The sequence below is a fragment of the Thermobia domestica genome, chromosome 11, assembly GCF_964235325.1.
Source record: "Thermobia domestica chromosome 11, izTheDome1.hap1.1, whole genome shotgun sequence".
NCBI classification, from domain to species: domain Eukaryota; kingdom Metazoa; phylum Arthropoda; class Insecta; order Zygentoma; family Lepismatidae; genus Thermobia; species Thermobia domestica.
In genome coordinates, this window is record NC_137464.1 from 12,109,016 (window position 1) to 12,128,530 (window position 19,515).

At 33.2% G+C, this 19,515-nt stretch overlaps 1 protein-coding gene across 2 annotated transcripts in view; it reads left to right on the forward strand.

The window, feature by feature from the left end:
• Positions 1-19,515, forward strand: part of LOC145663890 (synaptosomal-associated protein 25-like) — a 165,756-nt gene that overhangs the window by 136,844 nt on the left and 9,397 nt on the right. For both annotated transcript variants that reach the window (XM_081730048.1, XM_081730046.1), the window contains 4 exons: positions 3,092-3,140; positions 6,040-6,157; positions 15,577-15,705; positions 17,639-17,783. In XM_081730048.1, coding sequence (XP_081586174.1) covers positions 3,092-3,140; positions 6,040-6,157; positions 15,577-15,705; positions 17,639-17,783 — 441 coding nt within the window. The remainder of the gene's footprint in view (positions 1-3,091; positions 3,141-6,039; positions 6,158-15,576; positions 15,706-17,638; positions 17,784-19,515) is intronic.

Below are 19,515 nucleotides of genomic sequence, written 5' to 3' on the forward strand. Positions count from 1 at the left end.
CCTTTTTCCATAGTTAAATATCAATTTTATAGCGATCATCATAATTTCTTAAGCTTTGACGTAATTCTAGGCTTAGTTTCTATTTTTCTCTTATTTCTTTTCCATTCTAAGATTATATCTCTTTAGGCGAATGTCAAACCAAATATATTGTAACCAAAAGAATAGACTATAATCTCTATTCCGCTGTGGTAATAAAATGTCTCTTTACAACACGTCCGTATGACAAAAGAGAACTGAACTTTGAAAGATTTTCATTATGGCTATTATATGTTGATCTTTCTCTTTTTAACTGCCTCATTCAACAAATTATTGCTCATCATAAAAAAATCCTCAGCATTAAACCTATTCAGTTGGATGAATCTCCTGCGTAAGGGATGATGTTATTGATCTGCTCTTATGCGGAGTACAACTTGTATTGTAATTGTGAAAAATCAGTGAGATAATAACTAGATAGATAATGAATTCTGAATAATGGAATACCAAACTTTCAACTCTGTAAAGCTTTAGAAAAGACTGCAATATAAATTTACAAAGCTTACTTTTTTTTCCTCTCTTTTAACTGAATCCGGAGATGACTTTCATACTATTTGGAACTTTTGCCATAACTATCTATTGGTGTTAAAAAAGACTGTCTACCTTAATTTAAGTTTAATGCGCCTTTTTTTTTTTTAAATAGTACTATATATAATCTATAATTCAATTTTAAATTATTATATTCACTGTTCAAAACACATATAAAAAATTACCAAAAAATATAAAAGGTTCAAGTAAAAGGCGCATTAAACATTTTATGGAACTAATTGTTTCACATGAACATTTCCAGAAATTATGAGAACATATGGAAAGAAAAGAGGACATTACAAGGACATTTTGCATGGATAAAAAGTCAAACAATCTGATATTTGTTAACTAGCTCTTTAAGTACTTATTAATGTTATTATTAAAATATATATACACACACGGTGTTACAAAAATATATCACAAAATTTTGGGAGCAGATTCCTCACATAAAAAAAAAAAGAAAAGAAGAAAAGCTTATATGGATCTGTGCTCTCAAAAGTAGATACTTTAAGGAGTTATAGGGTGCCGAAAATGTGGAAAAAATGAACTTTAACGGTCCATAGTTCCGCTACTATAGGACCGATAGTGGTCGGGGCAAAACATAACTGAGAAACTGATATGTGAACTATCCACATATCCATCTTTCAGAACCTGTGGTACTTGCACAATCATTTTTAGAGAGGCTATTTGTGAGTACTTGATCACTCTCCACCTACCTCTCTAAAAATTGGTGTGCAAGTACTGGAGCATTCTTAAATGTGGATATTTGGACAGTTCACATACCTGTTCCTCAGAGATGTCCTGATCCGATTACTATAGTTCTCATAGTAGTGGAGCTATGGACTTTTATAAAGTTCACTTGTTTCACGATTTCGTCACTCTATAACTCCGAAACTATCCACTTTTGAGCACCGATCCTTATAAACTTTTTTTCTTATTTTGGTGTGAGGAATCTGTTCCTAAATAATTCTGACACATTTTTGGAACACCCTGTATAACTATTATCCTGCAAGTTGTTCACTTATATTAGCTAGAAATCTTTCTATAGTGTCACATTGACCAATATCGAAAGATTAAGTTTTGTTCTCTTCCTAAATAAGAAAGCTGTAACAATGAGGACAATATATACAGTTAAAATGAAAAAAAAAAATATTTTACAGATTCTTTCGCTAATAAACTTCATCTGATGTTAATCAACTTTTCTTGACTTAGAAAGAACGTGACTATGTGCACAGTACTGAAAACTATTCCAATTCGCAAAGTTATTTGAAAGTTGTTGACGAAAGAACGTGAGTTGTATATTCTTATTTTGGCTGATGCCTGTACAACATACGCAATATCGGTGTTATTTTTGCCAATTTCTGGGAATTGATAAATACTTAGGTTCTTCCAATACTTCTAATACTCCGGTTAATGACTGCTTATTTTGGATCAGTAAACAAAGTGCGACTAACAAACTATATTATTTTACAAATCATTTGTTTAAAAATTCTTAAATAATATTAACAGAAAGAAGCTATTATCTAAATTAAGTGGATTTTTTAAACAAAAGAACAATATATTTTATATACACAATTCGTACCAAAAAGAGCAATTTAATTACGAATTTTTGTGTAAAAACGATCGTAAATTGAATCGAATAATACGAATAGCTAAGATTACTCAAGAACAGCATTATTTTCTAAACTATACGTATTACGCAGGCTATCCAGAAAGTCCCAGACGTTTTGGTCTATCGCGGCAGTAGTCGGGGCTAGAGTCGCCATTTTGGTGTCAGAACGTTGCCACACTTAGTACGCATCCAGCTGTGGTAGAGTAAAGACTGCTTTCTGTGAAGTGTTACAATGTGGCTGCAATACAAAATCCCGCCTTTTGTGAAGTACGTTCTGTGATTAGGCTTTCGTTGGCAAAAAAACACAAGCCAATTGAAATCCAGCACCAACTGTATAAAGTCTACGGACATTGAATAATGAGTGAAGGTGTTGTTTTTTTCACGACAACGCACATCCACATACGGCCAAGCGTACCTGAGAGCTCTTTGGTAGTTTTCAATGGGAGGTGTTAGATCACCGACCATACAGCCCGGATTTGGAGCCAAGCTACTACCACCGCTTCCCAGCGATGGAGACTTGGCTCGCTACACAACGCTTTGATACTGACGCCGAACTGCAAGCCGGTGTAAGCCAGTGGTTGAAATCGCAGGCGGCACATTTCTATCGCAACAGTATTGAAAAATTTGTGCCACGGTATGATAAGTATCTTAATTTGCATGGCGATTATGTGGAAAAATAGCTTAAGAGTGTACCTTTCAAATGTATAAAATGCAATTTTGTTTGTTCATTCTTACATTTTTTTTTATTTATTTATTTCAAAACATCTGTTACTTTTTGGACAGCCCTCGCATGTACGTTTTTCTTTATATTACATTTACTAAGGTACAAAAACCATATTTGCAGTGTTCAGAAAAATATATTTTTAATGATTCATTTCTATTTAACTAAATGATGTCCCTCTCCTTTATGCTGCTTAGAGCAAAGAAGCAGGAATTCGCACGTTGGTCGCACTTGACGACCAGGGAGGTAGGTTTCATTATATTTTTCTACATTGTAAGCAAAGGAAAGAAAAGAAAAAGAAAATTGTTACAAGAACTTTATTCTTACATCAATCTATAATAATCGATCCCTGTGACACAAATGGATGAAAAATTGTTTGAGATATCTGCATACATGGTGGTTGCGTGACGCACGATTCAATCATATGCAATCACGAAGAGTGGCTTAGTAATTGAAAAGAGTATATTATTTTGCAAGGGCAATAATGTAGACCTTATGAGACTATATTCTATTTTCCATGTAGACCTTATTTTCATGATTAAATTTTATGATCATGATAGATTAATATCATATTATATCTAACATAATAAATGTCTTATAATGTCCTACTATCATTATATAAACAATGTTATATGTCACTATGTATAAGTTATTATTTCTACTTAATTTGTTGTTATAATTGTTCGTTAGTACTGTTTTAATTGTTCAATTTCTACAGGGTGGCCACAAAGTCCCTTTATAAATGCTAATGTGAGTTTTGCCGTTACCCCTTTATAAATACTAAAGTTATAAGTTTTAAGGTTATAAGGTTATAAATGGCGAAGTTTTCCATTGTTTCAGATTTTGTGAACGATATTTCAGATTGTGTTGTAGTATGAACCTACCCGCACCTACCCTACACAAAGCCCAGACCTCATCACCTGTAATAATGCGCTATGAGGGTTCATAAAGGGCATCGTTGAACAAAACCGTTACGATACCACTGCCAAACTGACAGAAGCTGTGAAACAAGCTTTCACTCAAGCTACACCTGCCATTCTCCGCAAGAATCTGGCGGCGTATTGTCCTTTGTCATGAGAATGACGGTCGACAAACTGATCCTTTGGACACTTAATATTTTCTATCTCAACAAAACTTCTCGAAAGCATTGTTGTTCATGTCATTTAGTTCTTTCTATGTAGTTATTTACTTACGTTTAGTGGTTTATGTTACTCATTTTCAGGAGTAACGGGAATTTGTGGTCACCCTGTAGTAGCATAAGCATTCTTTTTATAGTGTAGCCTCAATTGTTTGGCGCAATTTAGACCAATTATCGTTATAAATGAAAAACCAGGTATCTTTGTACTATAATATAATTTATAATGTTAGAATACTTTCGAGTTATTTTCAGTTTAAAATGACTTGAACCATGTTTCAACCATTAGTTTAGTGAATAATACAGGGGGTCCCACATAAAACCCTGTACAGGGGGACTCACTATCTATCTGTCTTTCAGGTAAAAGATTTTACATTACTTTATATGTAAATATCTCAAGTTATAGACTTACAAAGTATGTGTCATTATATTATTACATCTTATGTAGACATCCTGTGGAAAAGTTTCCGGTTCATAATAAGTGTTGGAAATGCCATCCATCAACATCCAAGTATCGCTGTGCTCGTAATAACATATTCTAAGAAATACACTTTAATTCTCCAATTCTCCATTTCTTATACATATCTTGAATTGTACTGGTTGTGCGAGATTTGATACCAGGGTATTTCACCACAAACGTTTTTTTTTTTTTTTTTTTTTTTAATCTCTTTAATGGAACCTGTTCCTTATGTAAGAATTCACAATATCAATTCGGTGTTTAATTGCAAACGGCACCATTCCTCCACAATACTTCCACGGCAATTACTTTTAACCTGTCGAACACAACTCAACAAATATTTCAGTGTAGTCAACTGTATTACAACGATAACGAATGAAGCCAACACACATTTATTTATAAACCCCAAAATGGAAGTAATGCACATCGGTTTTAAGTGGGACACCCTGTATTTTAGAAGCACTAGTAGAAGAAAATGCTATTTCATATACGCGATTCATAATAGGAATTTCAATTGAATTTCGAAGAAATTTACTCCAAAGCTCTGGAATAATGAGGTCGGATGCATGAGGCTGTACAACAATTATTAATTCACTATTTTCAGAATAAGATAAAAAGTATTTTGGATGGGCACTGAAGTTTCAAGACTGAACAATTTGTTCATAGAGTGAACAGAAATTAAAAAAAAAAAAGTCTGGTGTTCAACGTCTGACATTATTTTACTGTTAGGAAAATAAAATGTTGTATTTGAATGTGCTGGCAGATCAAACTTTCAGGTTTTAAGATAAAGAAGATGAATCACTGCAAAGTGAGGGAGGAACGGTACGCAGAAAGTCATTGCATAGGAACTTGCAGATGTAACAGCTGTAATAAGAAACAATGGAGGACGTGGGAATAACAAGGTATAAAGAAAATCTGCGACAATTATAAAGAAAATACAAACATTGATAATATTAAAAGTTCGGAAAGTAAATAATAACAATGACAATAATATATAGTAATAATAATATTAATGATAATACTGAATGAGAAAATGCAGAAAATGTGAAGACACATCGGAAATATTACAGACTCATGCCACATAATAGTTTCCACGGATTATATGGAAGGGCCAACAATATTCCAAAAGCCACGAATTTCTGGTAAATAACATGAAATTAAATAACATGAAATTAATCATCGATATCAAACCAAATTATAAATATCACCCAAATCCAGTATTTGAAAACGATAAGTACAAACTATACGAAAAATCAAGAAATCAGAACAGATGTAACAATGTCTGCAAACAAACATGACATTACTATCGTCAAGAAAATGGATCAAGCAGTGACTCTCATAAGTACTGCAGTGCCACTGTCTCACAACACGGATGTATTTGTATAAAAACTTGATTTTTTTTTTTTTTTTTTTTTTTACAAATTAAATATTGTGTTTCTAAGAAGTCTACAAAGGCTTCGATAGATTTATTTTATTTATTACACATAATTAAAGGTAATTATATATCATAAGCATATATAAAAGCTAACAAATAATTTTGTGTTTTCTCTTAGAACAATTGGAAAGAATCGAGGAGGGTATGGATCAAATCAATGCAGATATGCGAGAAGCAGAAAAGAATTTGGCTGGAATGGAGAAGTGCTGCGGTTTGTGTGTTCTTCCCTGGAACAAGTAAGTCCATTTAACATATCTATACCAAACAAAGAATCTTTTAACACCAGTATTAAAGCAATTGAGAATGCTCTAAGAGCATTGCTAGAACGAATTTAAAAGAATTATTTTTCTTATTAACTTCTACAGGCTTTATAAGAATTTTTCTTTGTACTTTATTATTATACTCATTAGACAATTCTTGTAATATATCTATCCATTTATAACTTCCTTAAGTACTCAATTTTTTCCACATGTTTTGTTTAACTTCTTTTAAAACGTTCTATGATATGTTGTTTTACGAAGATACATGCTCAAAATGGAGGGCTAAAAATTAAAAAATTCGCAAAAATATCATCTCTCTATGACACGGTTTCCGAGATATTGCTCCTTAAATCTCAAGAAATCTGATTTTTTGGACCAATATCTGGGGAACGGTGGCCAGTTGGAAAGTGGCTTCCGGTTACTATTTGGTACCAAAATGTTCACCACCCTCTTATCCAAAATAAACACTAATGTGATCTCTCTATGACTTACGGGTTCCTGAGATATGGCTCCTTAAATCTCCCGAAATCGGAGCTTTTTTTTTTTCCGCCAATATCTCGGAAACGGTAAGAGTGGCGCTAAAAATGCCATCACTTCTATGAAATAGTTTTTGATACTCTAGGGAATGGAGGGCTCAAAATTGAAAAGTTCGCAAATAACACACACACACACACAGAAAATTCAGTAACAAACTTTTTAAGTTCCTTGATTACGAACTTTCTAACTATCTTCCAATGATACAGAATTTGAAAAGTTTCTATAATACTCTTTATAGATATAATGATGTAAGTATATGGAGTATTTTAATTGCCGTACTAAGAATAACAAATATGGACACCAACTGAATTTTGTCTAATCCAAATTTTGCAACACAAAAGACTTATATGTTATTTCAAAAATTTATTGTTAAATTTATTATCCAGATAAAATAATTCATAATCAGTAGTAGCAGAACTACTTAGTAACCGAGATGATTTTACCAAATAGACTCTTGTCAAACAAACTAATTATTGTAATCATATATCAAACCACCATAATGGAGTTAGTGAGCTCGAACCTAATGCATACAACGTTCATATAGACTCATTGTTGATAAATAATTCACTCAAATGTACTTTTGTCAAGTGACTTAGCCCTTCCCATTTGTCTAGTGATTAGCATGTATGCCTTTTGTGCATGTAGTTTCGAGTTCGATTCCAGGTGGAAGAGCATAAAAAAATTCATTTCTCCATCACTCACTTTCATTAATATCCTTCTCCTTTAGCCTAAAGAGTATAATCGTGGGACGTTAAACTTAAAAAATTTTTCAGTCAAGTGACTGCCTACTGTGTATTCCTTACCTTGTATTTTTATTTATTTATTTAATTTTTTTATAGTCTTATTTATGGGCATCTCTGGCATGTTAAAATTGGGGGAACGGGGATGACTAGAATGCTAGTAGACCTCAACTAAAGTTACTTCAAAATTGCGAGTAAATAGGAATCTACTTTACTAACGGGATCCCCTCTTTGTACCTTTAACAACACAATTCATCATAATTATCTTTCGTCACTGGTAGACTACTTCCAGAAATTTAAATTTATATACAGGGTGTTTTAAAACAACACCGACAACGTTTGGGAGAGGTGATTCCTGACACCAAAATAAAACAAAAAGTATAGACTAACCTGGATGCTCAAATGCTTCCTTTCGGTGTTATAGACTGACGAAAACGTAAAAAATAAACTTTAACGCTCCATAGCTCCAAAACTATGGGACCTACCGGATCAAGACTTCACTTAGTATCCAAAAATACATGTTTCAAATACTCACGCAACAATTTTTATAGAGGTAGTTGGTGAGTACTTCAAATTATATGCCCGTAGCCAAACTCCCTCTATAAAAAATGTTGCGTGAATACCTTAGGATTCTGAAACATGTATTTGTTGGATAGAACACATATTAGTTCCTAAGTGAAGTCTTGATCCGACTTACGGCAGGTCCCATAGTATTGAGAACTATGGGCCTTTAAAATTAATTTTTTCATGTTTTCGGCAGCCAATAACTCTGAAAGGAAGCATTTGTGCACCCAGGTTAATCTATACTTTTTGTCTTATTTTGGTGTTAGAAATCACCTCCCAAAAGGTGTTGTTTTGAAACATCCTGTATAATATGATTCTTAGGTAACCTCTTCGCCTTGACATAGGAGTTATATTTTTAATACTGTCTATTAATTTAATATTACTCTATCTTCTTCGGTTTCCTTCCACCATATCTTCTACATGTCATTCGGAATATAATTTCTTCTCCAACAATATCTTAACATATTGTAATTACTTCCAGTTATATTTTTTACACCTATTATTTCCAATGCCTCTCATTAATTCTTTCTTCTAAGCTTTGCGTTCATCTCAAGGTACAAATTTCGATAACTCGAGGGGTTTTTTTTTCTTGCAATACCACGTTTCTTCTGCTGCTTCTCGTACTGTGGAATATTTTTCATCTGAAACCTTTCTATATATCTTCATTCAGTAACTCACATAATATGCTTCTCATCATAATCATCATAATCTTCTTAAGGATCTTTCACCATTCTTCCACTTGTAAATTATTCATTGCAGTTTTGGAAAATTCAAGATTGCTGACAAAACTCCAACAGCCCAAAGCAGTATATATATTTTAAGAGTATATACATCTGTGTTACAGTTTCAGCTATGTAACACAGCCTTCTTCAGACAAATTATCTGAGATTAACGCACATATATACTCTGACAATATATATATACTATTTTGGTCAGTTCGAGCAACGATTCTTCCGTTGCCTCTATTTCAAGTTCCCATTTCATATCTTCGTTTACAATACTACCTAGGTATTTAAAATAGACATCTATTCTATTTCTTTGCTCAAACGTCTATTATAGCCTTAATAATCTAACCGACATTGATTTAATCGTTCTCACATACATACTATCGTCTCACAATATTTTCAGTGTCTTTGAAAAACATGTTAATTTTAGATTCTGCAGTAACAACCATTTCATCTGAAAGTAATTTGATTAGTCCTTTTATCTTCTATAATCAACGTGTTTTCTATGCTATTAAAGCGAATTCTATACGTTCCTAAACATACTGTTTAACAAGTGGGTGTCCCATGAGTGCCATGTCGAGAACAGTATTATGTACAATCACTATTCTTGTATACAACTTTGGGCCAAACCCACAAATTCTTACTTAATGTTCTTAAATGCACTTGCAGCAGTGTAGTTTTATAGTCCTCATATATTTCGATTTTTTTACCCAACAAAATCTTAACTCTCTAAAAAGAAGTTTTACGATGACATTCGTGATTTGATTGCAAATATCGAATACTTTTTCCTTTTCTTGTATTTTCTTAATAAACTTAAAAAGTATATTATCTACCTTTACGTTATTCATTTCGTAATACGGTGTACGTTTTTGAACTTGTTCAATCAACCATCCTTGTTTACTTCGTTTTCCATTTTAATGTCTAAAATGTACAGTTTATTCTTGGTGTTATCCGTTTCCTCAAGGTGTTCCTTCATTCTTCCTCAAGCTGTAATTCGCTTGTTAAAGGCTCATTTCAATATTTGCTTTCTATATTGCCATAGTAGTTCTCTCTTGCTACCATTCTACAGTATTCCTCTGAAATTAAAAAAAAAAAAAAAATCCTCTTGTTACCTTTGCTTCTATTGCACATTTCCCTTCTTAATTCTCAGAACAATTTCCTATACATTCTTCCCCTCCCTTCTCTAGTCATTCTATTTCATAGAATCCAATTGTTGGTTCTTAAGCAATGAGAAAATTGTGTGTGTGCCTGCATCCGAGACTACTTCGACTAATCAAGAAATGTAAGACTGACTTTAAGAAAATCTTTCTTTGAAAGTGGTACACGTCAGGCGAACATTTTAATCACATCAAACTGATGCTTAACAACAGACATTTGTTCTACATGTGTTTTTACTTCTTCCATAGAGATCTAAATACTTTCAGCATTGATCCACTATATTTCGTACACAAAATATTGCGGGAACGCGTTCCCTCCGCCAGAGACGCCCATGGTCTTATTATAATCGATTTCTTTCTCGGTTTAATTATTACATTTAACTCTATTCATTCTTGGTATTATTTGTTTCTTTCGTCAGTCATTCCTCATCTTTTTCTTGATACAAAATCATCTTTCGTTGATTAAATTTGGTCACTGCGACCAATTCACTTATACATTTTATTATGGCTTTTACCCCTCTCAACTTTTCTGTCTCTTTCTCTTCAGTTTCGTCCAGAAAGTTCTGATGTGTTGAAAATATTGGCTTGGTTTATGTTCTTTCCTCTGTTGTTTCTCTTCTGCTCGTGTGCGTATATACAAGGCGTGACGAAAAAGTACGGTGAATGTAATTGAACAGTGCCATCTGTCAATGTTGTATCCAATTCTACTAATAAGCCTGGTAGCCTAAAACTTTGGTACAGTCAGTGTCGCGTTGGAACATATTATGACATGTTAGTTGGCTTCCAGAGGAAAAAGAGTGAGGACGTGTTAAGAGTGTCTCTCGCGCGTCAACATTAAGTTTTTTTCTAAACTTAAAAAAAAAAGCCAAAGAAGCTCACGAAATGTCAAAATCAGTGTATGGCAATGAAATGGTGGTATTAAAGATTGTTTACTAGTGGTATGAGCTATTCAAAAGTGGAAAGGAGTCGGTTGGAAACGAGCAACGATTGAGACGTCCTTCGACGTCAAAAACAAATGAAAAATGCAAAAATTGGCACAAATGATTTGTTCAAACAGGTGAATGACTATTCGAAAACTCTCCGAAGAACTAAACATCTCGTATGGGTCCGTGAAAAGCATTTTAACTGCCGATTAAATGAGCAAACGGCTTCCTTCTTCACCGCGAAAAGGCGCCGTGCCATATCTTGCTTTTGATCCGCGAGTTTTTGATCGAAAAAGTATTCCTGTCTGTCCACATTCGCTGTGCTCTCCAGATCTAGCACCATGCGACTTCTGGTTCTTCCCAAAAATTAAAACCGTGCTTTTTAAAAAAAAAAACGTTTTGACACAATTCCTGACATTGACAAGGCCACGACAGAGCACCTGAACGCCTTTCCAAAAGAAGCGTTCCAGAAATACTTCCAGTAACTTTGGAATAAGTGCATTGCTAGCCAAGGACAGTACTTGGAAGGAGATTAAATCAAATGCCATATAGGCTCCTTACTTTGTTTCTAATAAAATTATTCACCGTATTTTTTGATCACACCTCGTACGTTTTTTTTTTTTTTTATTTCTTTCTTTGGATTAGCTTTTAATAGACCCTTAACATGGAATTCCTGTTATTGATTATGTTATTATTCTCTAAGGTAGTTCCAGACGAAAGTGGTAAGCGAAACCAGAGATTCCTTTGCTGATATGAAAGTGAACTTCATATGTACCTTGACCTTTGAACAAGGCGGTCCAATCTACACATAGAATCTGTCATGTAATAGAACGCGTGGAATTTCTGATCAATAATGATATTTGCAAGTGTGGAATACATTATTTACAACTTAGCCTGTTGTCTTATTCGAATCACTTCTCAGATTGAACACTTTTTATTATTATTATAGCCTACATATCTGTCCTTGTTCACAGATACATATAATTTATTTAGAACATTATCTATCACGTAACTGATTGATTGTTGGTTATACGTGAAATTTTCGTATTAGATACATTCATATGTAGAGACGAAACTTTTTCGTTAATGCGATATGTGCGAAACGTTAAAAAAATGTGTATATGTTCAAGAAAACCTCAAACTTTTCGTTTCAGAGCCAGAAATCACGTTTATATTATCGCGAATTTTTGCGAAATTCGGCATTACTTGCGATAAATGCGAATGAAAATGAAAAAGTGGAATTCTTGTTAATTATTGCTAATAATAACTAAAAAGTGCATTTCCAATATTATTTAACTTAAAAAAAAAAAAAAACTTTGCATTTACGAGAAAAGTTATAATATTTGCATCTGCAAGTTATTTGATCCAGAAACTGTTTCACTTCATAAAGATGTAGACATCAACAAAACTGAACTGTTGTTTAAATCCTGTGGTGAAAATGTTCATGATCTATTTGTTGCTTATTGTGAATTTAAAACTAAGGTTATTGAAGTTCTCAACAGTAAGGATTTAAGGAAGTTGACATTGTATCATTGTTAAACAGTTTAAAAGTTAATCACAGGTCCTTTGCTGTCAGCTCGTTACGTTCAATATGGTTGCCAGTCTCGAGTGTTGATACCGGGAGATTCTTTTCTAAGTATAATATGATTGTTACTGACAGGAGAACAAACTTAAAAGAAGAATTGGTAATGTTTTCCTGCATGTTATCCTTTAACTAAGAATGACGTTAGAGGAAGTGTTTAAATTTTTGCACTAATTTTTACATTTCAGTGAATACATTAATTAGAATGCACCTAATCAAGGTATATCATCATTTTGTATTAGATATACACCTTACTAAAAAAAAATACTGTTTACAAGTTCCATATTTTTTTTTTTAAATAAATTTATGCTACATTTAGAAAATAAATGCGAAAATAGTGATAATTAATGTTACAAAATATCATGTCAATGTCAACTGTAATTAATTTTGGAAATAAAGCCTTTCTGAAAGAGTTAAATTTTTAATTCCTTCTACAGGGTGGCCACAAAGTCCCGTTATCCCTGAAAATATGTAATATAAACCACTAAACGTACCTAAATAACTACACAGAAAGAACTGAATGACATGAACAACAATGCTTTCAAGAAATTTTATTGCGATAGGAAGCATTAAATGTTCAAAGGATTAGTCTGTCGACCGTCATTCTCATGACAAAGTATAATACGCCGCCAGGTTTTGTGCTCATGTGGACGGTCCGCCACTTTTTTCCTTATCCTTCACACTTCCTGTGGCGAATAGTTCCTGTTGTCATCATAAACGTGTTTGTTTCGGAAAAGAATCTCGTTGAAACCTTGTCCGAAAGTCTGCACGCACTTCTACCAGTGTCTTACCTGTATAGTTTCTCTCATGCACCCAATAACTTGCAATAACATGTTCTTCAATATTGTAAGTGGAAGTATCAGCCATCGTTCACACAATTTGAAACAGTGGAAAGCCTACATTAACATTTATCAAGGGGTAATGGGAAAACTTACATTAGTATTTATCAAGAAGTAACGGGACTTTGTAGCCATTCTGTAACTTTGTTCATATGTATTCAAATGTAGTCATATCGTAATCATACTATTCCTCCTCCCCCCCCCCCCCCCCATCGTTATTACTGCTCTAGAAGTCTCCAAACCTTGGAAGTTTGTGATATTGCCGCGTCCTTGGTTTCTAACATGGAATAACATGTATGGTGTTGTAATTTTTTTTATTTAATATGTAAATTTGAAATATGTACTAACCTGACCTTGTATCAATAAACATACTATAGTGCAAATTTACAATCCGGATCCATAGAAAATTAATGATATATTTACTTCTTTCTTCACGAAAGCTACTCTTGGCACCTTTAGAAAAACTTTTTCTCATGGCAGGAGTCGCATTCCTGAGTGCAGATTCACTTTAGGAGGGCTTAGTGATTATGAGTGTAATTAAAATTTGATAAAAAATAATCAATTTTATGAATAAAATGCTTATTTTCTTCACGATTGCGTACGAAATCAATTTTTACCTGGACCAGGTGTCCTTACAAAGGGATTTGTATTTCGGCTCTATGGGTTAAATGTCGCACGGATAGGAGTACCAGACGGAATCAGGTAGTGGCGGGGGCAACGCCGAAGGCATTAACGCTTGTGTAGAACTTTGTACATTCAATGTTCACAATACGTGTAAACGAAAGGAAATAGGCAAAACAGAACTTCTCTTGTAATTTAATATTTTGTGTACAATGTGTGTCACTACTTTCGAGATTTACCGTATTTACTTGGCGATCCCTTATCTCTCAGACACTTTTATGGTCATGCATCATGAGTTGACACACTGCTTTCATACTTCCCGGACACTTATATGGTAGCACATAACAAGTTAACACACTGCCTCCACTTCACTTGACTTCATAATGGATGCCTTATGGAAAAGTATGTGTTTAAAACGTTCCACTTCCTACGTTACTACGCATCTTAGAGATAAGATCCTCACGTATTTTAATTACCTATACAAGCTTTATTAAAGTATTACGTATTTCTTCCGTAAATTTTAAAAATACATGGATTCGGATTGTATAATGACACCAAAATTTAATTTTATGTTGATTTGGCAACAATAGTAGTCTAGTGGTATTGCAGAGTATGTCAAACGATGTTCTTTTGTCGATATTTGTATGGTATTGTACGAGATTTCAGCGTTTTTATATCTATTAATTTAAAAGTTACAAAGGCGTATTAAGATGATTTACCTCTTACTTTCCTCAATTATACCTTTACCATATAACTAGCTTTAAGTGATAATATATAACCAACAATCTTTGGGGTTCTATATTTTATCACTTTTCATAGTAACTATTGTTATATATCTGGTGCGCCATTTGAAAACAACCTCCATTTGAATATACCCATACAATTTACCCAGCCTTTCATCTTAGGATAGTTAACGAGCCACTTATATCTTCTAATTTGATTATTGCCCACAAATCTACACAATATATATCTTTTGCAAAAACTTTCTTTTAGAGCATACAAAATTTGTCTTGTCTTGTCTTGGATCCTCTTGCCAGGAATATTATAATTATACACCGCAGCTCAAACAGCCAAGTTGGCTATATCACTGAAAATTGTTATTAGTTAAAACATGTACAAAATGGCCCGATCCAAGATGGACGATTAGCCTGTTGTAAGTAGATTTGTTTTCCACACTTTTAATGTAATTAAGAAGAAGCGGCGCCAAACATTTTTAAATTGTAAAACATATATTTAAGATTGTATTAAATATTAAACTTTCTAAAGTAATAAATTATTAAGAGTAAAAAATTTAATAAAAAAAAGTGAGAGCAAAGTTCCCTTATACTTTTCGACTATAGCGCTATCTTCTTCCCTCATACAAAATTTATCTTTGATGGCTCAAAACAAATAGCCACGAGCGAGATTTATGTACGTAAGTCATCATTTACACTGGTAAATTATTAAATATCGAATTGACAACCTATGATTGAACAATTAAAGCAAGAAATTCACATTCATACCGATTGGAAAAGAATGGAATTACGTTCGCTAACGACTGATTTGTTTCAATTAATGTAGACATTACACAAGACACTACATAGACATATTGACATTTTGCATACAGTATATTCTGGTAATATTCGCTTGGTACAAAAGAAACTTAAAGAAATATTCTCTCTATATATATGATAGGATTTTTAGATAGCTTTCATTTCTCTATTTCAGGTCTGCCCAATTCAAAGAAGACGAAGGAACGTGGAAGGGGAACGACGATGGGAAAGTCGTGAATAATCAGCCACAGCGAGTCATGGATGAAAGGAATGGACTGGGTCCTCAGGCAGGATACATTGCAAAGTAAGTACATAGTGAACCAAATAAAGATCTTATGCTGTAATATTTCGAAATATATATATACTTTTACTTGCGCCACTTTCTTCCGTGTATGATTAAAGGACTGGATGACCTTCCACGTCAACAGATGACCAACATACTGAGATTGTAGGCCTTGTAATTAGTAGAAATTGTCATTTAACTCTGAGGTTGCTGAAGACATTGGTATAAGTGTAGAATCTTACCATCAAATCTTGAGTGGAAAAACTTGCAAAATTATTTGGCAAAACATCTCATTTCCGTTGTGCCCGACCCACCTTATTCTCCGGATTTGGCCCCAAAAAGTCCTTTTCTACTTTCCAAACTTGAAACCACTTTGAAAGGACGTTGTATTCAGTCCAAAAGAGGAAATTCAGGAAAATGCGACGACAGTACTCACGCCATTGAAAAAAGTTATTTCCATCAGGAGTTCCAAAATTGAAACAAACGATGGCGACGCCACATTAACAGTAGAGGGGAGTACTTTGAAGGGGAATAGTAATTGAAAATTTGTAGAATGAGTAATAAAGCAAGAACAACAAAGGACATTTTTTGAACACACTTCGTACATCAAATTATTCACCTAGTAATGTTCATCTTCAATTTTTTCTCCAGTATCTCTATTGGAACACTCGGACACTCATCCTTAGCAGCACACAGTGGTTTAAATCATTGCGTACACAACCATTCAAATTAATTGCTGTTAAAGAGTGAGTATTATGTTCTCATTAAGAAGTATTCGCTTGAAAGAAAACCTAAAGTACCAATAAAAACAGTTTATTAGCAAATTAAGCTAGTGCACTAGCATTTGGGCTATATACGTATACTGTTATTTAGTAAAATAATAAACGTAATTTATGGCTATTGGGAAAGATAGCCAACCATATATATCAATAAAATTTACGCAGTAATCAGTAATCACTGTCGAAATAATGAAAGTTAAAAAAAAAAAAAAAAGTATCGTTTATGTTGCGAGAAAGGATTTAAATCATTGTGTGCTCCTGAAGATAAGTGTCCGAATGTCCCACTCAAAATATTAGAGTCAAGATTGACAAGTATCATTACTAGGTGATATTTTGAGATAAACTAATTCTATTTTACAATGGCTGCTTTATTTCGTACAACATATTCATTCCAAAAGCACGTCATGAAAGAACAGTCTTTACTCTAGACATGACGTGAACATTCTCTAATATAACTCAGCACACAAGATAAAGGAAAACCATTTTCAAAAGAATTGTCATTGTTTTAAAGTATCCCAATAGTAGAATAGTATGAAACAATAATGGTTATACTTTTGCAAAAAAACTACTAATTAATTTGACATCACATCAAAAAGAAACAAAGATTCTTTTGCATACTTAGATTAAGAACAGTAAGATTGCTTACATGGTTTTAGAAAAGAGAGTTGTCACTTTTAATTTATATCAAGTCTTCTATAACATAAATACTTTAACTGTGTCAGTATTTCAATTATAAAGCTGTTCAAAATTTTAGTTTTCATTTAAAAATTGCTGAAACAAAATGGAACACAGAGACCACAGTTAGTAGCCATTTGCTAATTAGCATGTGCTGTGAATACCACTGTAATGCTGCTACCATCTGTAAAATCTTTGCTTTTGGCAGCTACTGAGTAAATTAGGTTGTTTCATTATGCCCTTAGATTTACCAGAAACTAGCAACTCTTTATATGTATGAGAAATGTGATACGTTAAATTGCGCAGTGGAGAAAGGCGGAAGGGGGTCAAGACAGATCCACCAGTGCTACGAAACTAAACGAGTAGCTGTAGACTTTGTTTTTGCGTAATTTTAACATTTTCTGTGGATAATATATAAGTTAAGAATTTTGGTAATTCTTGTACAATTAGCAACAATGAATTACATCGTTCTGTTATTTTCCTTTTGTTTTCTACTTCAGGATCACAAACGACGCCCGTGAAGATGAGATGGAAGACAACATGGTACAAGTTAACACAATGATAGGTAATCTTCGAAATATGGCCATTGATATGGGTTCAGAATTGGAGAACCAGAACAGGCAGATCGACAGAATTAACGTAAAGGTAAAAATTTCAGTTGTTTCGGGATTAAGAATAATTACATATATCATGTTTCAAAATTATTTAAAATAGTTTAGTGGAAGCCCTCTTAAAGTTAAAATTTTAATGATGCTGATGTAGGTATATCATGGTAATCTTGACCAGATTGCGTTGGTGTAGGATAGTGTCCTGCTGGTATTTTTTTTTTTTTTTAATGTAGTTTTTAGTTTTAGGTTTCTTAATTCATAGAAGCAGAAGTGTGATCGAAAGAACTTATGTAAGCAAAATTGAATGTAGCAATGTTAATTGTGTAATTTTATTTTTACTATAAGTATAGTTTTTGTAGGAATGGTTTCGTTATTTTGATCATTTTGTTACGAAGTTGGTTTCTTTCGTTTTATGCGATTTCAGTCAGTTTCAGTTTTATAAATATTGTTTATAAAGATGTTTTCAGCTGCAACTTGATCTAACACGAACTTCTACATAAATTAAACAGCCACACACACACACAAATAGAATAAAATAAAATAAAATAAAAATGAAAAGTTCTGTTCAGCGGACCCCAGGGTATGAATTCGATGTATTTTGTTACAAAGAATCCAAATTTCAAAACCCCAGGATTAACGGCGAAAAACTAGCGATTTTGGATAGGGAGAATACACGTAACACAGCCATACCAAAAAAAAAAAAAAAAAAAAAAAAAAAACCTGTTTAGCGGACCCCAGGGTATGCATTCGATGTATTTTGTTATACACCAAATTTCGAAATCCTAGGACAATTGACCGTGTCAATTTTGTTTTATGGGCGAAAAACGTGTTTTATTCTATTCAAAATCGCTCAAATCTTTCGCCCATTAAACAAAATTGACACGGTTAATCGTCCTGGGTTTTCAAAATTTGGATTCTGTGTAACAAAACACACCGAATCCAAACGCTGGGGTCCGGTTCACAGAACTTTTGTGTATGTGTGTGTGTGGCTGTGTTATTAAGCCAGGTTAGTAACTTAATAACACGGTGGTGTGTATTTTCTACTTAGGGAAAGTGTAAACATTAAATTGACAATTCTTTTGGAATTATTCACGAAATTAACCATTAATACAAAAGTTTTTATTTATTTATTTATTTATTTATTAACATTGAGAAATTTTGAATACACTTAAATACGTACAGTTGTTGCGCGACTTCTTGTAAATTGAAACTAGTGTGGTGGTTGTCGTGGTTCAGTGATATTATCCTCAGATATTATTGTATATTGCAATTTCTGAAGAAGTTGCTTTTCAGTGTTAGAAAGTGTAAGAGATGTAAGCTTCAGCATTTAACTTTGATCGATCTCAACCAAATTTGACAGACCAATTAAGTTGGATGATACTAATTTTAGCCCAAATTTCTCCAGGAAAGATAAAATTAAAATTTCAGTCCTGAGCTGTAGGATCACAACACAATAGACAAAAAAGTTTTCTTTCTGCTTGAAAATAAGTTTTTTTTTAGTATTCCCTTGATTAAAACAAAGGAAGCTGGAAGCGACTTACCAGAAAATATTGAAAATATTATCTCAAAGCAATCTAGAAGTATGTTACAAGGGCTTTCGCTATTTTCTTCATCACATAAAGACAAACAAGTAGTAAGAAAGCAAAAGAATTACAGAACATAAAGGCAACAACCAAATAAATTAAACTGACGCATAGTTTCAAATATTAACTTGACCGAACCTTTGTATGCATCTGTGACTAGATAATTGCCAAAATTTTCAATAGGAA